Consider the following 19240-nt stretch of genomic DNA (forward strand, 5'->3'; position numbering starts at 1 on the left):
GTTGTCTTCCGTGGACGTCCATGCCTTTTTATGTTGCTGAGCAGTGCGTTCTTTTCTCAGAATGTACCAAACTGTTGATTTGGCCACTCTTAATGTTGCTGCTATCTCTCCGATGGATTTGTTTAATTTTTGAAGCCTTAAAATGGCCTGTTTCACATACATGGACAACTGCTTTGAACGCATGATGTAGGTTCACAGCAATAGATTCCAAATGCAAATACTACACTTAGAATGAACTGCAGACCTTTTACCTGCTTAATTGATGAAGAAATATGAAGAAATAACGAAGGAGTAGCCCACGCCTGGCCATGAAACAGCTTTTGATTCAATTGTCCAATTACTTTTGGTACCTTGAAAAAGGGGGGATGGCTACTCTTAAGAGCTATAATTCCTAAACCCTTCCTCCAATTTGGATGTACATACCCTCAAATTAAACCTGAGTATGCACTTTCAGCCCATATTCATTGTATAACTATAGCTTGAATATGTTTTGGTAAATACCTGAAAAAATCTAAAATTGTGCCTCTGTCCAAATATATATGGACTTAACTGTATATCCAGCCTGTATCCTCTATTGTTTTCTGAGATATGGAATTTATAGACAATTTAGAAATCCCCTATCTTTATCGTGCAGGACAGGCGCAGTATTTATAGACCATTGGATGTTGCCAAGCAGTTCATTTATGGGAGAATTCCCTAGGCTTTTCCTTTGGGGTGTGGTACTTAATGACCCCTGATTAAAAGGCCTTTGCCTGTATGATGATGGGAATGGTGTAAACCTCTGTAAGAAGGATCCACTTGTAAGGGCATTCTATACCATTCTCAAGGGTAATGGAGGGAGTTCCCTTTATGGGTGTGCCTGAGACCTGTTTTTTTTTTTTTTTGATGCATTTAGGTGATCACTAAGCTCCTGCTCCCCTATGCAGCTGATGGAAGGGAGTACCAAAAGGAGAGCAATGGGAAGCCAATGGATGAATTCTTTCCTTTTGCTGAGCCACTAACTCGGGCAGAGGTTGAGGGTCTTAGTGATCACATGACTGCGTGACGTGTTGGAGCATGTGAAAAGGCAATTTTTTAAACTTGGGTTATATTCGCCTTCCACTTTAGGAAAATTATTCATACTGATAGAAGCTGTAGCCAAGGATGAATCCTAGGGTTATCACAGCGAAAGCTAAGAATGTTCATTTCAAGCCTGTTATGTACATTGTTAAAAAATTGTTTCAAAAATGTTAGGCACGGCAAAAAAAGTATAAGTAAGGGTCTCTTGCTGACTATGTATGTTTGCCTGCTTTTTCTACAGATGGCCTTTCAGAGGGTACTCGCTCAGTAGTACAGGACCAGGCCACCGGTCTGGGGCTTTCCATGTTCTCACTTCTGGTGACAAGATGCATCCATTTGTTAAAAAATACAAAAACAGAGCAATACAGCACCATGGCAAAGCAAGGTAAGATGTCTCTTCTAATTCTATGTTGTTCTAAGTAATTAATGAAATTCTGGTAACTGAATATTTTTTGGGTCAGCAGGTGTAACAGAGGATGATGCTGAGGTAAAGGTCTCCTCTCTACCATCTGATTTAAAAGAGCTTCTGCCAAGTGTGAAAATATGGTCAGACTGGATGCTGGGACACCCTGATACCTGGAATCCACCTCCTAGTTCACTGACAACCTGCAAGGAGTAAGTGTCTATATATCCCATGCCCTACTTTAGGTCTTATAAAACGTACCACGTAAAGCACAATTATTTTTTGCTAGTAAATGTGTAACTTAATGTTTGATAGGCTGATCCTATTACGACACATTGTCTTGGGCAGTGCCATTAGTAAGTGGGCTTAAAGTAAAGGGAAAGGTTATAAAGGCTGAAGGTTTTTTTACCTTAATACATTATCTGCATTAAGGTAAAAAATCTTCTAAGTGTAACTTCCCCAGCCCCCTTAGATCTACCTGAGCCTGATCTTGATCCAGCGCTGAGCATAAAAGCAGCGTTTCTCTTGGTTCTCTCCTTCCTCATAAGCTCAGAGACTTAATCTCTCTTCTCTGGCTCTTTCACAGCCAGTGAGGAGGGAGCAGTGGGTGGGGACGAGTCACAATCTGTGTCCCCACACGAATGCCCCCATAGCAAAGGGCTTGCTATGGTGGGCACTCTGCGAGGGGGGGGGGGGGGGTGGAGGTGGAGCAATGGTTTATGCAGCATTACATTTTCATAGAAAATACATTAAAGTTAATTTTAAGGCACAAGAATGTAATATGTTACCTGTTTTTTGGGTAAAATATAGATAAGGTTGCTTCTAGTAGATACCAAAAATGTTGAGCTTTAAATTTGTGTGCGTCCACAAATGAGACGCTTTGTTACCCTGGATCAGTGATCTCCAATCTGTGGCCCTGGGGCCTGATGTGGCCATCTGCTTGCTTTTATCCAACATTTAGGGCACCATTCCTCTCAGTGATAAGAGGCACTATTCCTCCCACTGACACCAACCATGGGACATAATTTCTGCAACTGACACCAACGACTGAGCATTATTCCTCCTACTGCCACCAACGATGGGGTACTATTCCTCCCACTACCAGTGATGAGGTGGTATTCCTCATAATGACACCAACAATGGGCGCTATTCATTCAACTGACACCAATGTCCAGCCCCCCCCCCCCCCCCCCAAAGTCTGAAGGACCGTAAACTAGCCCTTTGTTTAGAATGTTCGGAGACCCTTGCCCTATATTTTCCAAAGGCAACACTTTAAAAGCCTCTACAGGTCATCAGTTTAGAATTGACTGTGAATATTAGCCCTAGAGTTATTGTGGTCACACCGGTGTGCACTGCGATATGTGACGTATGTATTGTAAGCAAAGTTTTCATAGATAGGTCTCCCCAATGGATTCCTTACATTCATTTGTGGGGGCAAGGGAGACTCAAAAGTTATTTGGAGGTGGGGGGGGGGGGGTTCTTACTTTCACTAAAACATTATATAACATGGGGACAAAGTTCCCTATGTGATATACTAATCTTAAGACAGGTTCTCTTTAATGAAACATCAGGGGTCTAATGGCTCATCTGCCTTTTACTGAAGCTAATGGAACACAGCATAATTAGTTTCTCATGCACTCCAGGGGTCACAGAAAACGATTCAGTGGCTGTACAATTCTCTGATCACTTTAATTAGAAACCTGAAGTCAACTTGTTGAGTGTGCACACCTGCAGTTGCTGGGAATATTTGTAGACCCTCCCCTTCCTCTATCCGCCATGCTTTCAGTGTCTCAGTGCTCTGTCCCAGCTCTGCAACAAGCTATTGCTGCAATTTCTACTTGTCATAATGAACAACCAGCACGGGCCTTTATTCCAGGCCTGTACTGTGACTGCAATTACCTTCTTTTTTTTTTTTTTTTTTTTTTGTGGATGCCCTAGAACAACTGATGACACATCCCCAGAATGGCTTTGTTTTCTGTTCACATGCACATTTTGCCGGCTGATAGCTAAAAAGAGTGGGAAATTTGAGTGGAGAGTGAAAAAGTTTTTTATTTTTGACAGCTGGCAATTGCTGGTGCTTGTATTTCTTTTATTTTCACCTTTTGGGGCCTTGCTAGAAGCTTTTACTTTTTTTAAATCACTTTTTCTGTCACTTTTTAAATAGCATTTTTTCTTCCTTTCCTTGCCTTCCTTCAGTCTGCTAATTAAGGGGAGGGGTTAATTGGTCACAGGTGCTACAGGTACTATATAACTTTCTGTAGAGCTCACTCTGAGCTTGCTTATCCTTAAGCTTGCCAGCATTTTGCTTGCTGGACATTTGACTAAGTGGAGTTAAAAAACTGGAGTGGAAAACAGGAGATTATAACAGGAGTCTACTAACCTATAAGTGAAAACTGATATTTCCTATTAGTAATATTAATATTGTAACTGGGATAAGAGTGCTAGTGGGGTTGAAGGTTTTGTGCAGTGCACAGTGTGCTGCATGTATGGATACCGCTGCGACAGATGTGAGTGGGTTGCCCTTCTGGAAGCTCGCGTTAGATATCTGGAGGAGCAAGTTGCAACACCGAGCAGAACCGACAGCCTTGAAGGGGGTCTTCTGCTTCCTGAGCAGGTAGCTATTGGGATTGATGTGGAGGGGCTAATCAGGATTATTAGGTAGGAAGATGGATTACTGTAGCAAGAGGGAGTGGTAGTGGCTCACAGAAAAGGAAGGCTGGCCCTGGGTTTGTGAACCCAAACAGATTTGCCAAATTGGGTGAAGATGTGGGGGTGGCATGCTCAGGGGTGGCAGCCCTGGATGTCACTGCTATCCCTAACAGCTGGGAGGGCAGACCATTTGGGAGGGGTGGTGAAGGTAGTGCAGGAAGGCCTAGACAGTTGGTGGTCATAGGGGATTCTATAATCAGAACTGATAGAATAATTTGTCGGCGTGATTACTTCAACTGAATGGTTTGCAGTCTCCCTGGTGCCAGGGTTCAGCATGTGGTGGAGCAGGTTGATAAATTACTGGGAAGGGCTGTGCATGACCCAGCTATCTTGGTCCATGTTGGAACCAATGACAGAATACATGGAAGGTGGAGGCTCCTTAAGAATCAATTTAAAGAACTAGGCTGCAAGTTGAAGGGAAGGACCTCCAAGGTGATATTCTCTGAAATATTACCTGTGCCATTCGCAACTCAGGAAAGACTGGGAGATTAGAGAACTAAATGCATGGCTAAAGACCTGGTGTAAGAGGGAAGGATTTGGGTTTCTTGAGCACTGCGCTGCCTTTTCATTGGCGGTGCAACCTACAGTCAGGGACATAAATATTGGGACATCGATACAATTCTAACATTTTTGGCTCTATACACCAGTGTTTTTCAACCTTTTTTGTGCAAAGGCACACTTTTTTCATGAAAAAAATCACGAGGCACACCACCATTAGAAAATGTTAAAAAAATTTACCTCTGTGCCTATATTGACTATATATAAAGTAATTCTCTTGAATAGGAATCAAACACAAAGAAATTATTTTATAATTACTTTATTATGAAATAATAAAGTATTTTATAATTGGACCCGGGGGCCGGACCAAGAGTAGATGAATGATGTGTATGTGTCATCCATAGTAAGTATAGTAATATTCCCCCATAGTAAGCATAGTAATTAATCCCCCATATAGTAATTCATCCACCATAGTAATTCATCCCCCATAGTAATTCATCCCCCATATAGTAATTCAGCCCCCATATAGTAATTCATCCCCCATATAGTAATTCATCCCCCATATAGTAATTCATCCCCCATAGTAATTCATCCCCCATAGTAATTCATCCCCCATATAGTAATTCATCCCCCATAGTAATTCATCCCCCATAGTAATTCATCTCCCCCATAGTAATTCATCTCCCCCATATAGTAATTCATCCCCCATAGTAATTAATCCCCCCATATAGTAATTCATCCCCCATATAGTAATTCATCCCCCATATAGTAATTCATCCCCCATAGTAATACATCCCCCATATAGTAATTCATCCCCCATAGTAATTCATCCCCCATATAGTAATTCATCCCCCATAGTAATTCATCCCCCATATAGTAATTCATCCCCCATATAGTAATTCATCCCCCATAGTAATTCATCCCCCATAGTAATTCATCCCCCCTATAGCAATTCATCCCCCATAGTAATTCATCCCCCATATAGTAATTCATCCCCCATAGTAATTCACCCCCCATATAGTAATTCACCCCCCATATAGTAATTCATCCCCCATATAGTAATACATCCCCCATAGTAATACATCCCCCATAGTAATGCATCCCCCATATAGTAATTCATCCCCCCTATAGTAATTCATTCCCCATATTAATTCATCCCCCATATTAAGTCCCCAAGCCCCCCCTGTGTCAATTCACTTACCTTTGCGCCGCGCGTTCCTCTCGCCGTTCCGGTGTAGGTCTCCTATGAGGATCTGTCCCCCTCGACGTATCTGCGCATGTGCCAGTTTCAGGCATTAGCAGCCGATCGGCAATCTCCGGCACATGCGCAGATACGTCGAGGGGGACAGATCATCCTGACAGTATCACGCTCCGTGGGCCGGATTAAAAGGTCCGCCGGGCCGTATACGGCCCGCGGGCCGTAGTTTGCCCGTCTATTTGTGAGCCGAGGCAATTTTTCCCACGGCACACCAGACAATATCTCATGGCACACTAGTGTGCCGCGGCACAGTGGTTGAAAAACGCTGCTATACACCACCACAATGGATTTGAAATGAAACGAACAAGATGTGCTTTAACTGCAGACTGTCAGCTTTAATTTGAGGGTATTTACATCCAAATCAGGTGAACGGTGTAGGAATTACAACAGTTTGCATATGTGCCTCCCACTTGTTAAGGGACCAAAAATAATGGGACAGAATAATAATCATAAATCAAACTTTCACTTTTTAATACTTGGTTGCAAATCCTTTGCAGTCAATTACAGCCTGAAGTCTGGAACGCATAGACATCACCAGACGCTGGGTTTCATCCCTTTGATGCTCTGCCAGGCCTCTACTGCAACTGTCTTCAGTTCCTGCTTGTTCTTGGGGCATTTTCCCTTCAGTTTTGTCTTCAGCAAGTGAAATGCATGCTCAATCGGATTCAGGTCAGGTGATTGACTTGGCCATTGCATAACATTCCACTTCTTTCCCTTAAAAAAACTCTTTGGTTGCTTTTGCAGTCTGCTTTGGGTCATTGTCCATCTGCACTGTGAAGCAACGTCCAATGAGTTGTGAAGCATTTGGCTGAATATGAGCAGATAATATTGCCCGAAACACTTCAGAATTCATTCTGCTGCTTTTGTCAGCAGTCACATCATCAATAAATACAAGAGAATCAGTTCCATTGGCAGCCATACATGCCCACGCCATGACACTACCACCACCATGCTTCACTGATGAGGTGGTATGCTTAGGATCATGAGCAGTTCCTTTCCTTCTCCATACTCTTCTCTTCCCATCACTCTGGTACAAGTTGATCTTGGTCTCATCTGTCCATAGGATGTTGTTCCAGAACTGTGAAGGCTTTTTTAGATGTCGTTTGGCAAACTCTAATCTGGCCTTCCTGTTTTTGAGGCTCACCAATGGTTTACATCTTGTGGTGAACCCTCTGTATTCACTCTGGTGAAGTCTTCTCTTGATTGTTGACTTTGACACACATACACCTACCTCCTGGAGAGTGTTCTTGATCTGGCCAACTGTTGTGAAGGGTGTTTTCTTCACCAGGGAAAGAATTCTTCAGTCATCCACCACAGTTGTTTTCCGTGGTCTTCCGGGTCTTTTGGTGTTGCTGAGCTCACCGGTGTGTTCCTTCTTTTTAAGAATGTTCCAAACAGTTGGTTTGGCCACGCCTAATGTTTTTGCTATCTCTCTGATGGGTTTGTTTTGTTTTTTCAGCCTAATGATGGCTTGCTTCACTGATAGTGACAGCTCTTTGGATCTCATCTTGAGAGTTGACAGCAACAGATTCCAAATGCAAATAGCACACTTGAAATTAACTCTGGACCTTTTATCTGCTCATTGTAATTGGGATAATGAGGGAATAACACACACCTGGCCATGGAACAGCTGAGAAGCCAATTGTCCCATTATTTTTGGTCCCTTAACAAGTGGGAGGCACATATGCAAACTGTTGTAATTCCTATACTGTTCACCTGATTTGGATGTAAATACCCTCAAATTAAAGCCGACAGTCTGCAGTTAAAGCACATCTTGTTCGTTTTAGTTAAAATCCATTGTGGTGGTGTATAGAGCCAAAAATGTTAGAATTGTGTCTATGTCCCAATATTTATGGACCTGACTGTATATGCTAGAGATTGTTTGCACCTAGTGGAAGGGGGTCTGCTGTGTAGGGGGCGAGGTTTACTAGGATTGAGGGGGAAAGGAGAATTAGATTATAATGGGGTGGACAGATTAGACAGGGGTCAGTCCTTATTGGTGGGTGGAATGGGGAAAGATGGGGGGAGGGCTATGGCAGATGATAATAAGGTTCCAATGTTATGAACAACCAATGGAATTGGTACCATTTGTATGAAAATAAAAAATATGCAAAATGCGTGTGCACAAGGTGTTGATGAATTAAAGTGTTTGTTTACCAGTGCCAAAAGTCTGCCAAGCAAAATAGGCGAGTTGGAAGCTTTGGTGCAAGAAGAGGACAATGATTTAATTGGTATTGCAGAATCTTGGCTTCATTCTTCACATGACTGGGCCATTAATATTCCTAAAAGATAGCAGGACAAGCCCCCAAAATTCTTCAAATATATTAATAGCAAAACGATCAGGTCCGAGCAAGTAGGTTTTTTAAAAAATAATCTAGAGCGGGTGACTGGGGACAAAGAGAAGGCAAGTTTATGAAATACCTTCTTCAGCTCTGTGTATACAAAGCATGGGGGAGCTCCTGTCCATAATGTGCATGGTATTGCCACAGCTCCAGATAATCCACGTTGGCTCACGATTGATATGATCCAGAAATATTTAGACAGAATAAAGGTGAATAAAGCACCTGGACCAGATGGCATACACCCACGAGTCCTTAAAGAATTGAGCGCTGTCATTTCAGAGCCATTGTTTCTAAATTTTATGGACTGTTTAATGACTAGCATAGTACCACTGGATTGGCGTATGGCCAATGTGGTGCCTATATTTTAAAAAGGGGTCAACATCTTTACCAAGTAATTATAGGCTTTTTAGTTTAACATCTATAGTTTGGAAGATATTGGAGAGTTTAATAAAAGACCACATAGATGAGTTCTTGCTGGAAAAAAATATTTTAAGCAACAGACCGCATGGATTCATGAAAGACAGAAGTTGTCAGACAACTCTGATTTCTTTTTTATGACTAGGTGAGCAAAACCTTGGACAGAGGGGAGGCTGTGGACGTGGTATACTTGGATTTTGCAAAAGCGTTTGACACAGTTCCCCACACGGCTAATGTGTAAGGTAAAGTCTACAGGCTTAGCAAAATCCGTATGTAAATGCATAGAAAACTGGCTAAAAGATCGTATTCAGGGAGTAGTGGTTAATGATTCATACTCTGAATTGTATAGGATTGTTAGTGGTGTACCCCAAGGTTCAGTGTTGGGACCCTTACTTTTTAATATATTTATAAATGATATAGGGTCTAGGATTGAAAATACCATTTCAGTCTTTGCAGATGACACCAAGCTGTGCAGTGGAATAATGTTCTTGCAGGATGTGTCCAACATGTCTGTCACAGGAGGAAAGCTCCTTCTTACACAGCAGAAAGTTCCAAAATTCCCTTATTCAGGGGCTTCGACCTTCTCAAAACACAGAGCACCTCAACTCTTTATCCAAGCTTCAACTGTTATGCCAAAATTCAGCATTTCTTTTTGAAGCAAGACCAAATCCACCCAGTCTGCCCAAAAAACTCTCTTCCTAATAAAAGGGTGCCTCCACTCCTAAGAGTTGGGGAACATCTGCTATAATTTTGTCTCTCTGGGTCAGACATCACAGACCTGTTAGTTTTAGTAGGTGACTAACAAACAAAATAGGGTTCCATATTCTTCCCCTCTCTCAAACCAGTCAAAATCTGCTCAGAGAGGCAACCTTTAATCATTTGTCCCAGGGAGCAGTCATTCCAGTATCTCTGAAGGACAGGTTTTAAGGATTCTATGCAAACCTATTTATGGCAAAGGGATATTTTGTGTCATCCTAGACCAAAAATCCAAATACAGGTAACTTACATTCCAGAGTTTCATGCAGAATCCTCAAGGTCAGCTATTGCCTCTCAGAGAGGAGGGGGAATACCTAGCATCGGTAGACATCTAAGATGCCTATATGCAAATTTCCATTTACCCACATCATCAGCACTTTCTGAACTTTGCAGTAGGAGACATATTTTCCTGTTTGTCACACTGCCATTTGGTACTTAAAACCCTACTTTCCCTCTTAAGAACTTAAAGCATTCCAGTCACAGGGTATCTACATGACCTCTCCCTTTCAGCTGTTGGAAAATTTCTACAAGAGAGTTCAGATGCTTCAGGCATTTGGTTGGGTGATCAATTTAAAAAAAGCCTTCCTTTACCTAGAATACTTGGGTCTGGTCCTGGACACATCCCAAGCACAGATTTTCCTTCCAGAAGAGAAAATTCTGCAGAGCCCACATTTTCAATGAGTCCTAGTCCTCATGCTGCCCTCTGAGGCGGTTTCCTTTACCCAATTCCATTCAAGGGCTCTCAAACACAATATTTTGTTGACCTGAAATAAACCTGCTCCCTCTATCGACCTGCCTATACTCCTATACAATCAAGCATGGAACTCCCTAGCTTAGTGGATTTTCCAACCCAAGCGTGACAATGGTGAATTCGTTTTTACCCTATCACTGGAAGGTGATAAAAGCAGATGCCTTTTTCTCTGGCTGGGGAAAGAGTGTTTTATTCTCTCACAATTCAGCGAACATGGTCACCTGATGTCACGGTCAGAGGTCAGGTTCAGAGACCAGTAGCTATAGCAGCAGATCAACAGGATAGGTAAACCAGCAGGTCACCCTGGGAGATGACACAGACTCACCTGAGGTGCGGGGTCTAAGCACTATCCGGTATTCACCAGAGCTCCTGATGGAGATGGATTTTGCTGCGTGTTAGTACCAGGTCGCAGTTCTCAGGATCGCCCCACCAGGAAGTGAACAAGCCAGGATCCAGTAACTGATATGGTAGGCTTGGGATATAGCAAAAGTATAGCCAGTAAACAAGCCAAGGGTCGGTAACAAGTGGTAGCAGGTTGGCATGAGGCAGAATCGTAGTCAAGAAACAAGCCAAAGGTCGGTAGTGCAGGTATGGACGGCAGCAGGAGAGAAAAAAGCGAGATTCTGGCTGGGGAAGGCACAATAAGCTTTGCGAAGTGGAACTATGTTTAGGATTGTTGTATGCAAACTCTGCTATGGGAAGACAGTCCACCCAGTCATCCTGAAGATAAGTGACAAAGCATCGAAGATACTGCTCCAATGTTTAGTTCTCTGTTTGACCATTAGACTGGGGAAGAAAAGCAGAGGACAGATTTATTGTAACACCTGATGCTGAGCAAAAGCTTTTCCAGAATTTTGAAGTAAACTGCACTCCTCTGTCAGACACCACATCATCAGGGATTCCATGCAGTTAAAGACTTCTCAAACCATCAATTCTGCAGTTTGTTCAGCAGTGGGCACCCCCTTCACTGGAACAAAATGGGGCATCTTTGTGAGATGGTCAACAACTACCAAGATAGTGGTCATTCCTTTTGAGGGAGGTAAATCAACCACAAATCCATAGAAATTGACCCCCATGGTCTTGATGGAACAGAGAGTGGCTGAAGCAGCCCCAAAGGAGAGGCTTGGGGAGTCTAATTGCGTGCACAGGTCAGGCATGAGGCCACATAGCGTTTGACATCTTTCTTGTTGCCAGGCCACCAAGAGGAACGTGATAAAAGTTCTTCAGTCTTAGAAACCCCAAAATGCCCAGCAAGTTTAGAATCATAAACCAGAGTTTCAACCTGAGCAGATTCAGATACATAAAGATGACGTCCTTGAATACAAAAGCCATTCTTATAAGCCAGGTTAATTTCCTTAGGTGGACGATTGAGAAGTGGGTCATTCTCATACCCTCTTTGAGAAGATTCAAGAATGCCTTAGAACTTGTGGCCCCTAGAAAGTTCTGTTGAGGTAGGATTGTTCATTGACTTGTTTTCCTAGAGAGGCCCAGACAACATCTGTGATAAGGCATCAGCCTTACTATTTCTTGACTCAGGTTGATACAAGATAATAAAATTAAAGAACAGTGGAAAAGAACAGTGACCAACGTGCTTGTCTAGAAGACAATCTCTTGGCAGAAGGGATGAATTCTAGATTTTTATGATCAGTGAGGACAGTCACAGGATGCTTAGCCCCTTCCAACATCAAGTGAGAAAAACATGCACAGGGATAAAGCTGCATTTTTTTTCTCCTCCTCGATGAGTAGGAACAGCTCCCACGGCAGAGTCTTTCTGAGGCTTGCACAATATAAGGTAGCTCAGGATCTGGATGTACCAATATTGGTGCAGAAGTGAAGATAATCTTGAGCTTACTAAAAGCAGTTTGCGCCTCAGCATACCATGCAAAGGGCACTCCTTTCTTTGTGAGCTGTGTAATTGGTGCTATTACTTTAGAGAAGTATCTTATGAATTTCCAATAAAAGTTGGCAAATCCAACAAATCGGATTTCCTTAACGTTTCCCGGGGCAGCCCAATCCATCACTGCCTTGATCTTTTCAGGATCCATGCTCACTTTTTCTGGAGAAATTATATATCTCAAGAATTGGATCTGGGATTGTTCAAACTCACATTTCTCCAGTTTGATATAAAGTCGGTACATCCTTAACCTTTTGAATACAGTGCAGACTTGCTTGCGATGCTCCTCCAGGTTGTCCGAAAAGATGAGAATGTTTTCCAGGTATCAATAACAAACTGGTCCAACAGATCTCGAAAAACAAAATTGATGAAGTGCTGAAAAGTCGCGGACGCATTGCATAGGCCAAAAGGCATAACTAGGGACTCGAAGTGTCCATATCTGATTCTAAAGGCAGTTTTCCATTCATCTCCTTGACGAATGCGTACAAGGTTATATGCCCCCCCCCCCCCCCCCCCGTAAGTCAAGTTTTTTGTGAAGACTTTGGCAGAGCGGAGTCTTTCCAACATTTCAGTGACTTAAAGGGTGTGGGTAACGGTTTTTAATAGTGATTTTTTTTCAAGCCCCTGAAATCAATGCATGGACGCAAAGTGGAGTCCTTTTTCTCAACAAAGAACAGGAGATGTTGAGGGTCTGATAAAGCCCTTCTCCAAATTCTCATCAAACTACTCCCTGAGCACCTTTAATTTAGGTTCTGATAGTTAGAAAAGGCGGCTGAATGGTATTTCTGCTCCTGGAAGCAGTTCAATGGGACAATCGTATGGACGATGAGGAGGTAATTCATCAGCATTTTTTTTATCATTATCTTTTTATATTGTGGAGGCAGGTTGTCATATGACTGTGTAGTTACCACATCAACTTGTGATTCCATGATTGGTAGAGAACTTGTACAACATGGTTTCCTACAATGTTCCTCGCAATGGGAGATGTAAAATTTATAGTCTGTGCTCCCCAGTTGATGGAGGGATTATGGGTAGAAAATCAAAGAATGCCCAGGATGACAGGAAATTCAGGTGATGTAATCAGCTGAAAGCTGATGGTCTCATAGTGGTCAGCCTTCTCCATATCAATATGAGCAGGTTTGTTTCTTCTGAGAATATTATTGTTGTGGGCAAAATCTATGTCCATAAAGTTCCCCCCAGCCGAAGTCCAGCATAGCAGAATATGGAATTTCACGGCCCTCGGTGAAAAGTTTGATAGGGACGACAAAATGAGACTGTTTAGAGCCAACTTTATTTTCTTCATGGATCAATGGGGAGATAGACTGGGTAATTGAGTTTATTTGTTCAGGCAGTATAACATCAGTTGCAGCAATTGTTCTTTTAACTTTGGACAATTAACTGCGTAATGCCCAGAGTCCCCACAATATAAACATAAGTTCTCCAAATGTCTTCTCTCTTTCTCTTGAGTAGAAATGGATTTCTTAATAACATCTACCTGCATAAGTTCAGGTGTGTTAGGATCTGGGAATTTTTAGATCTTTCTGACTGAACTGATTAGCAGAGAAACACATGCCACCATTACTTCCAAACATTCCCAGTCTCTCCTTTCTGTAAGTCTTTGGTCAATCCGAATGCATAATTGGATGAAAGCCACGAAATCGTTAGGAGTCTCTACTCTGGCGAGCTCATCCTTCACCTGTTCCGAGAGCCCTTACCAGAACTGACTCTTTTGCGCTGCTGGGTTCCAGGTGGTATCTGAGATCCATTGTCGAAATTCAGCTGTATACTCAGCAACAGAGCATCTACCCTGCCGCAAACTATACAGCTTTGCTTCAGCGGTTGGGATTATCAAAGACCTGGTTCATTGCAGTCACAAAAGTCTCAAAATTGTTTAAAGTTGCGCTGTCTTGTTCTATATAAGGAAAGGCCCAAGCTAGGGCTTCCTCAGTCAGGAGGTTTATAACAAACAATACCTTCTGTTTCTCAGAATTAAATGCAGCAGGTTGCATCTGGAAATAAATGCGGCATTGGTTAAGGAAACCTCTGTAATGGCTGCGGTCTCCATTGAACTTGAGTGGCAGAGGCATCTGTGTATTAGCAACATCGTAGGAACATGAGTCCAGCAATCGTTTCTGCAGAGCATGGACTTCTTTCTGTTGCATCTTTACTACACTTTGCAGTTTGGAAAATTTTTCTTGGTAGGTAACACTAAACTCTTGCAGCTCTGAAATTTGCTGCCTGAAAGGAGCCACGGCATTTGCTATAGTGGCCTCCATGTTTAGGCCATATTATTCTGTCACGGTCAGGTTCAGAGACCAGTAGCTATAGCAGCAGGCCAACCAACAGGATAGGTAAAGCAGCAGGTCACCCTGGGAGATGACGCAGGCTCATCTGAGGTGCGGGGTCTAAGTACTATTCGGTATTCACCAGAGCTCCTGATAGAGATGGATTTTGCTGCGTGTTAGTACCAGGTCGCAGTTCTCAGGATCGCCCCACCAGGAAGGGAACAAGCCAGGATCCAGTAACTGATATGGCAGGCTTGGGATATAGCAGAAGCGTAGTCCGTAAACAAGTGAAGGGTCGGTAACAAGTGGTAGCAGGTTGGCATGAGGCAGAATCGTAGTCAAGAAACAAGCCAAAGGTTGGTAGTGAAGGTATGGACGGCACCAGGAGAGATACTGGCTGGAGAAGGCACAATAATCTAGCAAACAGGAAGTACAGAGATATGGCTTAAATCAGGAAGTTCATGGGAGGAGCAAGGAGTTCAAGGTTCAGCAGAAAACAAGGCAGGATTGTCCAATAGATCAGGCAGAGTGTTGTCCAGCATCCCAGGTAGCTCCTTTTAGAAGTCCCAGGTTCAAGTCCAGGCCCTGACACCTGAGGATACCATGTTACTCAGCAACATCTTGGAGCTCAGAGCGATAAAAATGGCTCCACACCGCTGAAAACTCCTTCTTTAAGGACAATCAGACAACACCATGGCTGTGGCCTACATCAATCAACAGCGCGTACCAAGAGTCATGCATCCTTGAAAGAAACAAGCCCAATCATCTCATTGACAGAGAGTCGCTGTTGAGTGATCCCTGCAGTGCACCTCCCAGGAGTGGACAATTGTAAGGTGGCATGCTTCAGTCATCACTACCCAGACCAAGAGGAATGGACCCTTTACCCTGACATCTTCAGCCTAATGTGTCAGAGTTGGGGCTCTTGGCATGTGGATATCCTGGCCTCCAGGTTCACCAGGTACTCCAAGGATTCAATACCACTGGCATCAGCTGCTCTGATATTCCCTTGGACTCACTTCAGGCTAATCTGTGCCTTTCCTTCCGTGCAAATTCTGCTTCAACTGCTCCACAAAATAGAGCAAGAGAAGAAACTAGTGACTCTCTCATTGCACCATACTTGCCCAAAAATACCTGGTACACAGACATACTCCGACTTCTAGAAGACAACCCCTAGCTGCTTGCAAACAGGTCAGACATGCTACCTCAAGACCCCGTGTTCCATCCTGAGTCTCGGTCACTGATTTTATCGGAATGGCTGTTGAAGCCCAGGTTTTGAGGGGCAGGGGTGTCTCTTGAGTCAGTAATTTCCCCAGTGCTAAAAGCAAGGAAGGCCACTTCCTATTATCGTACCTGGAAATCCTTATTTACCTTCTGTCAACACACAGTTCAATCACAGAGATTACTCTGTGCTTCACATTCTGTTCTTCCTACAATCAGGGCTTTACCAGAACTTGGCCTTAAAGTGATACCACATATACACACTTTTACTTTACATTATCCTTTCTCTTTCTGCATGTGGATGATGGCACTGTAATTATTTTAGTTAAAAAAAAAATCAAAGTATCTTCTTTTTAATTGATATACAGCTGTCACATGACCCAGCTCTTCCCCAATTTGTTTGCAGGGAAACATAAACAGCAGGAGCTTCTAGTCCTCTGCTGCTGGTCACATGTTCAAAATAAAAAAAAAAAGTATCTCCGATTGTCTTTTCTAAAGAAGTTATGAAAAGACAACTTAAAGGCACATTGTAGAAATAAACCTTCACAAAAGTGTTCTATGTTGCAACTGTCTGGCTGGACGCTATGTGCGTTAGTTTAGGATTGACGTTTAAGTTTTTTTCATATCTCCTATTATGCAAACCTGACTGTAGTGTCATATGAGTTAATTGTATTAAGACCTGATGTATACACACAGTCACACCTACTTTATTAGGTACACTTGCTAGTACCAGGTTGGACCCCATTTTGCCTTCAGAACTGCCTTAATTCTTTGTGACACAGATTCAACAAGGTGTTGGAAACAATTCTCAGAGATTTTGGTCCATATTGACATAATAGCATCATGCAGTTGCTGCAGATTTGTCGGCTGCACATCCATGATGCTGATTTCCGTCTCCACCACGTCCCAAAGATGCTCTATTGGATTGAGATCTGGTGCCTGTGGAGTACAGTGAACTCATTGTCATGGTAAAGAAACCTATTTAAGATGATTTAAGCTCTGTGACATGATGCTTTTCCTGCTGGAAGTAGCCATCAGAAGATGGGTACACTGTAGTCATAAAGGGATGGACATGGTCAGCAACATTACTCAGGTAGGCCATGGCATTTAAATGTGGTACTAAGGGGATCAAAGTTTGCCAAGAAAATATCCCCCACACCATTACACCACCACCAGCAGCCTGAACCGTTATTATTATTATTATTATACAGGTTCGACCCCATTTTGCCTTCAGAACTGCCTTAATTTTTTGTGGCATAAATTCAGCAAGGTGTTGGAAACAATTCTCAGAGATTTTGAATACAAGACAGGATGGATCCATGCTTTCATGTTGGTTACACCAAATTCTGACCCTTCCATCTGAATATTGCAGTGGAAATTGTGACTAATCAGACCAGGCAAACGTTTTTTCCAGTCTTCTGTTCAATTTTGGTCAGCCTGCGTGAATTGTAGCCTCCGTTTTCTGTTAGCTGACAGGAATGGCACCCGGTTTAGTCTTCTGCTGATGCAGCCAATAAGCTTTAAGGTTTGACGTGTTGTGCGTTCAGAGATAGCTTTCTGCATACCTTGGTTGTATTTAGTGGTTATTTTAGTCACTGTTGCCTTTCTATCATCTCAAACAAGTCTGCCCATTCTCCTGACATCAGCAAGGCATTTTTGTCCACACAGCTGCTGCTTACTGGATATTTTATCTTTTTCGGACCATTAGAGATGGTTGGGTGTGAAAATCCCAGTAGATAAGCAGTTTTTGAAATACTCAGACCAGCCCGTCTGGCACCAACAACCATGCCACATTTAAAGTTGATTAAATCCCCTTTCTTCCCCATTCTGATGCTTGATTTTAACTTCAGCAAGTTGTCTTCACCATTCACCACATGTACATGCCTAAATGCATTGAGTTGCTGCCATGTGATTGGCTGTTTATCAATTTGTGTTACCAAGCATTTGAAAAGGCGTACCTAATAAAGTGGCCTGTGTATGTATACTTTTATTTATTGACTTATTTTCAGGGCAAAAAATGTTGGCACCCCTGCATTTCTGTCAGATAATGCAAAACTTCACCTAGAAAATTGTTGCAATTACAAATGTTTAGGCATTCTCATGTGTATTTCGTTTGTTTGCATTGCTATGACACAAAAAAGCGGAGAAACAAAAAGCCAAATCTGACAAATTCCACACAAAACCCCAAAAATGGAGTTAACAAAATTATTGGCACCCTCAATTTGATATTTGGTAGCACACCCCTTGGGAAAATAACTGAAATCAATCGCTTCCTTTAACCATCAATGAGTTTCTTACACCTCTATACTGGAATTTTGGGCCACTCTTCTTTCGCCAACTGCTTCAGATTGGAAGGGTTCCTTTTCCCAACTGCTGTTTTGAGATCTCTCCACAGGTGCTCTGTGGGATTGGTAACCGGACTCATTGCTGGCTAGTTCAGTGCTCTCCATTGCTTTGCCTGAAACCATTTCTGGGTGCTTTTTGACGTGTGCTTTGGGTCATTGTCCTGCTGTAGGACCCATAGCCTCTGACGGAGACCCAACTTTCTGAAGCTGGGCCCTACATTGCATCCCAAAATTCTTTGGTAGTCTTCAGATTTCATAATGCCATGCACACGGTCAATACATCTAGTGCCTAAAGCAGCAAAGCAACCCCAAAACATCAGTGAACCTCCACCATGTTTGACTGTAGGGACTGTATTCTTTTCTTCAAAGGCCTGATTGCTTTTTCTGAAAACAGCGGAATGATTGGCTTTACCAAAACTGTAATTTTTGTTTCCTCTGTCCACAGCACATTCTCCCAAAAGGATTTTGGCTTCCTCATGTGAGTTTTGGCAAACTCCAATTTGGCTTTTTATGTTTGTGTCCGCAGTGGGGTTCTCCTACCATAGCGTCCCTTTTCATTCAGATGACATATAGTGCAAGCTGACATAATTGTAACCTGTGCCTGAAGGTCAGTTTGAATTTGTCTGGAAGTTGATTGAGTTTCTTTAGCCAACATTTGAACAATCCTTTGTTGCAATCTTTAATCAATTTTTCTCCTTGGTCCACGTCCAGGGAAATTGGCTACAGTGCCATGGGCTGTAAATTTATTGACAATGTTGCGCACAGTGGACATTAGGATATCTGGAGATGGACTTGTAACCTTGAGATTGTCCATATTTTTCCACAGTTTTTGTTCTCAAATCCTCAGACAATTCTTTGGTGCTCTTTCTCTTCTTCATACTGCATGTGGCACACCGAGACACACAACAGGAAGGCTGAGTCAATTTTTCACTATTTTAACTGGTTGCCGATGTGCTTTTTAAAATGGTCAGCACCTGCTAATTGATACAGGCAAGTTAATTACAAATTATTATTATTATTATACAGGATTTATATAGCGCCAACAGTTTGCGCAGCGCTTTACAATATAAAGGAGACAGTACAATTACAATACATTTCAGCACAGAAGGAATAGGAGGGCCCGGCTCGTGGAGCTTACAATCTAAAGGAAGGGGGAGGTGATACAAAAGGTGATAACTGTAGGGGATGATCTGGCGGAGGTGATTCAAGTACAGTTCTTAGGTGGAGGCGGGGTAGGCTTCCCTGAAGAAGTAAGTTTTCAAAGATCGCCTAAAAGCAGACAGGGTGGGGGCCGACCGGACATGC

General features: G+C 42.7%; 1 protein-coding gene across 1 annotated transcript in view; it reads left to right on the plus strand.

Moving 5' to 3' along the window:
• The window catches only part of SMG6 (SMG6 nonsense mediated mRNA decay factor), a 481063-nt gene that overhangs the window by 203851 nt on the left and 257972 nt on the right, over nucleotides 1-19240 (plus strand). The window contains exons 11-12 of the mRNA XM_089657570.1: nucleotides 1301-1444; nucleotides 1524-1674. Coding sequence (XP_089513696.1) covers nucleotides 1301-1444; nucleotides 1524-1674 — 295 coding nt within the window. The remainder of the gene's footprint in view (nucleotides 1-1300; nucleotides 1445-1523; nucleotides 1675-19240) is intronic.

The sequence above is a fragment of the Staurois parvus genome, unplaced genomic scaffold (genome assembly GCF_062004578.1).
Source record: "Staurois parvus isolate SC_StPar_1 unplaced genomic scaffold, SC_StPar_1.0 ptg000029l, whole genome shotgun sequence".
Classification (NCBI taxonomy): Eukaryota; Metazoa; Chordata; class Amphibia; order Anura; family Ranidae; genus Staurois; species Staurois parvus.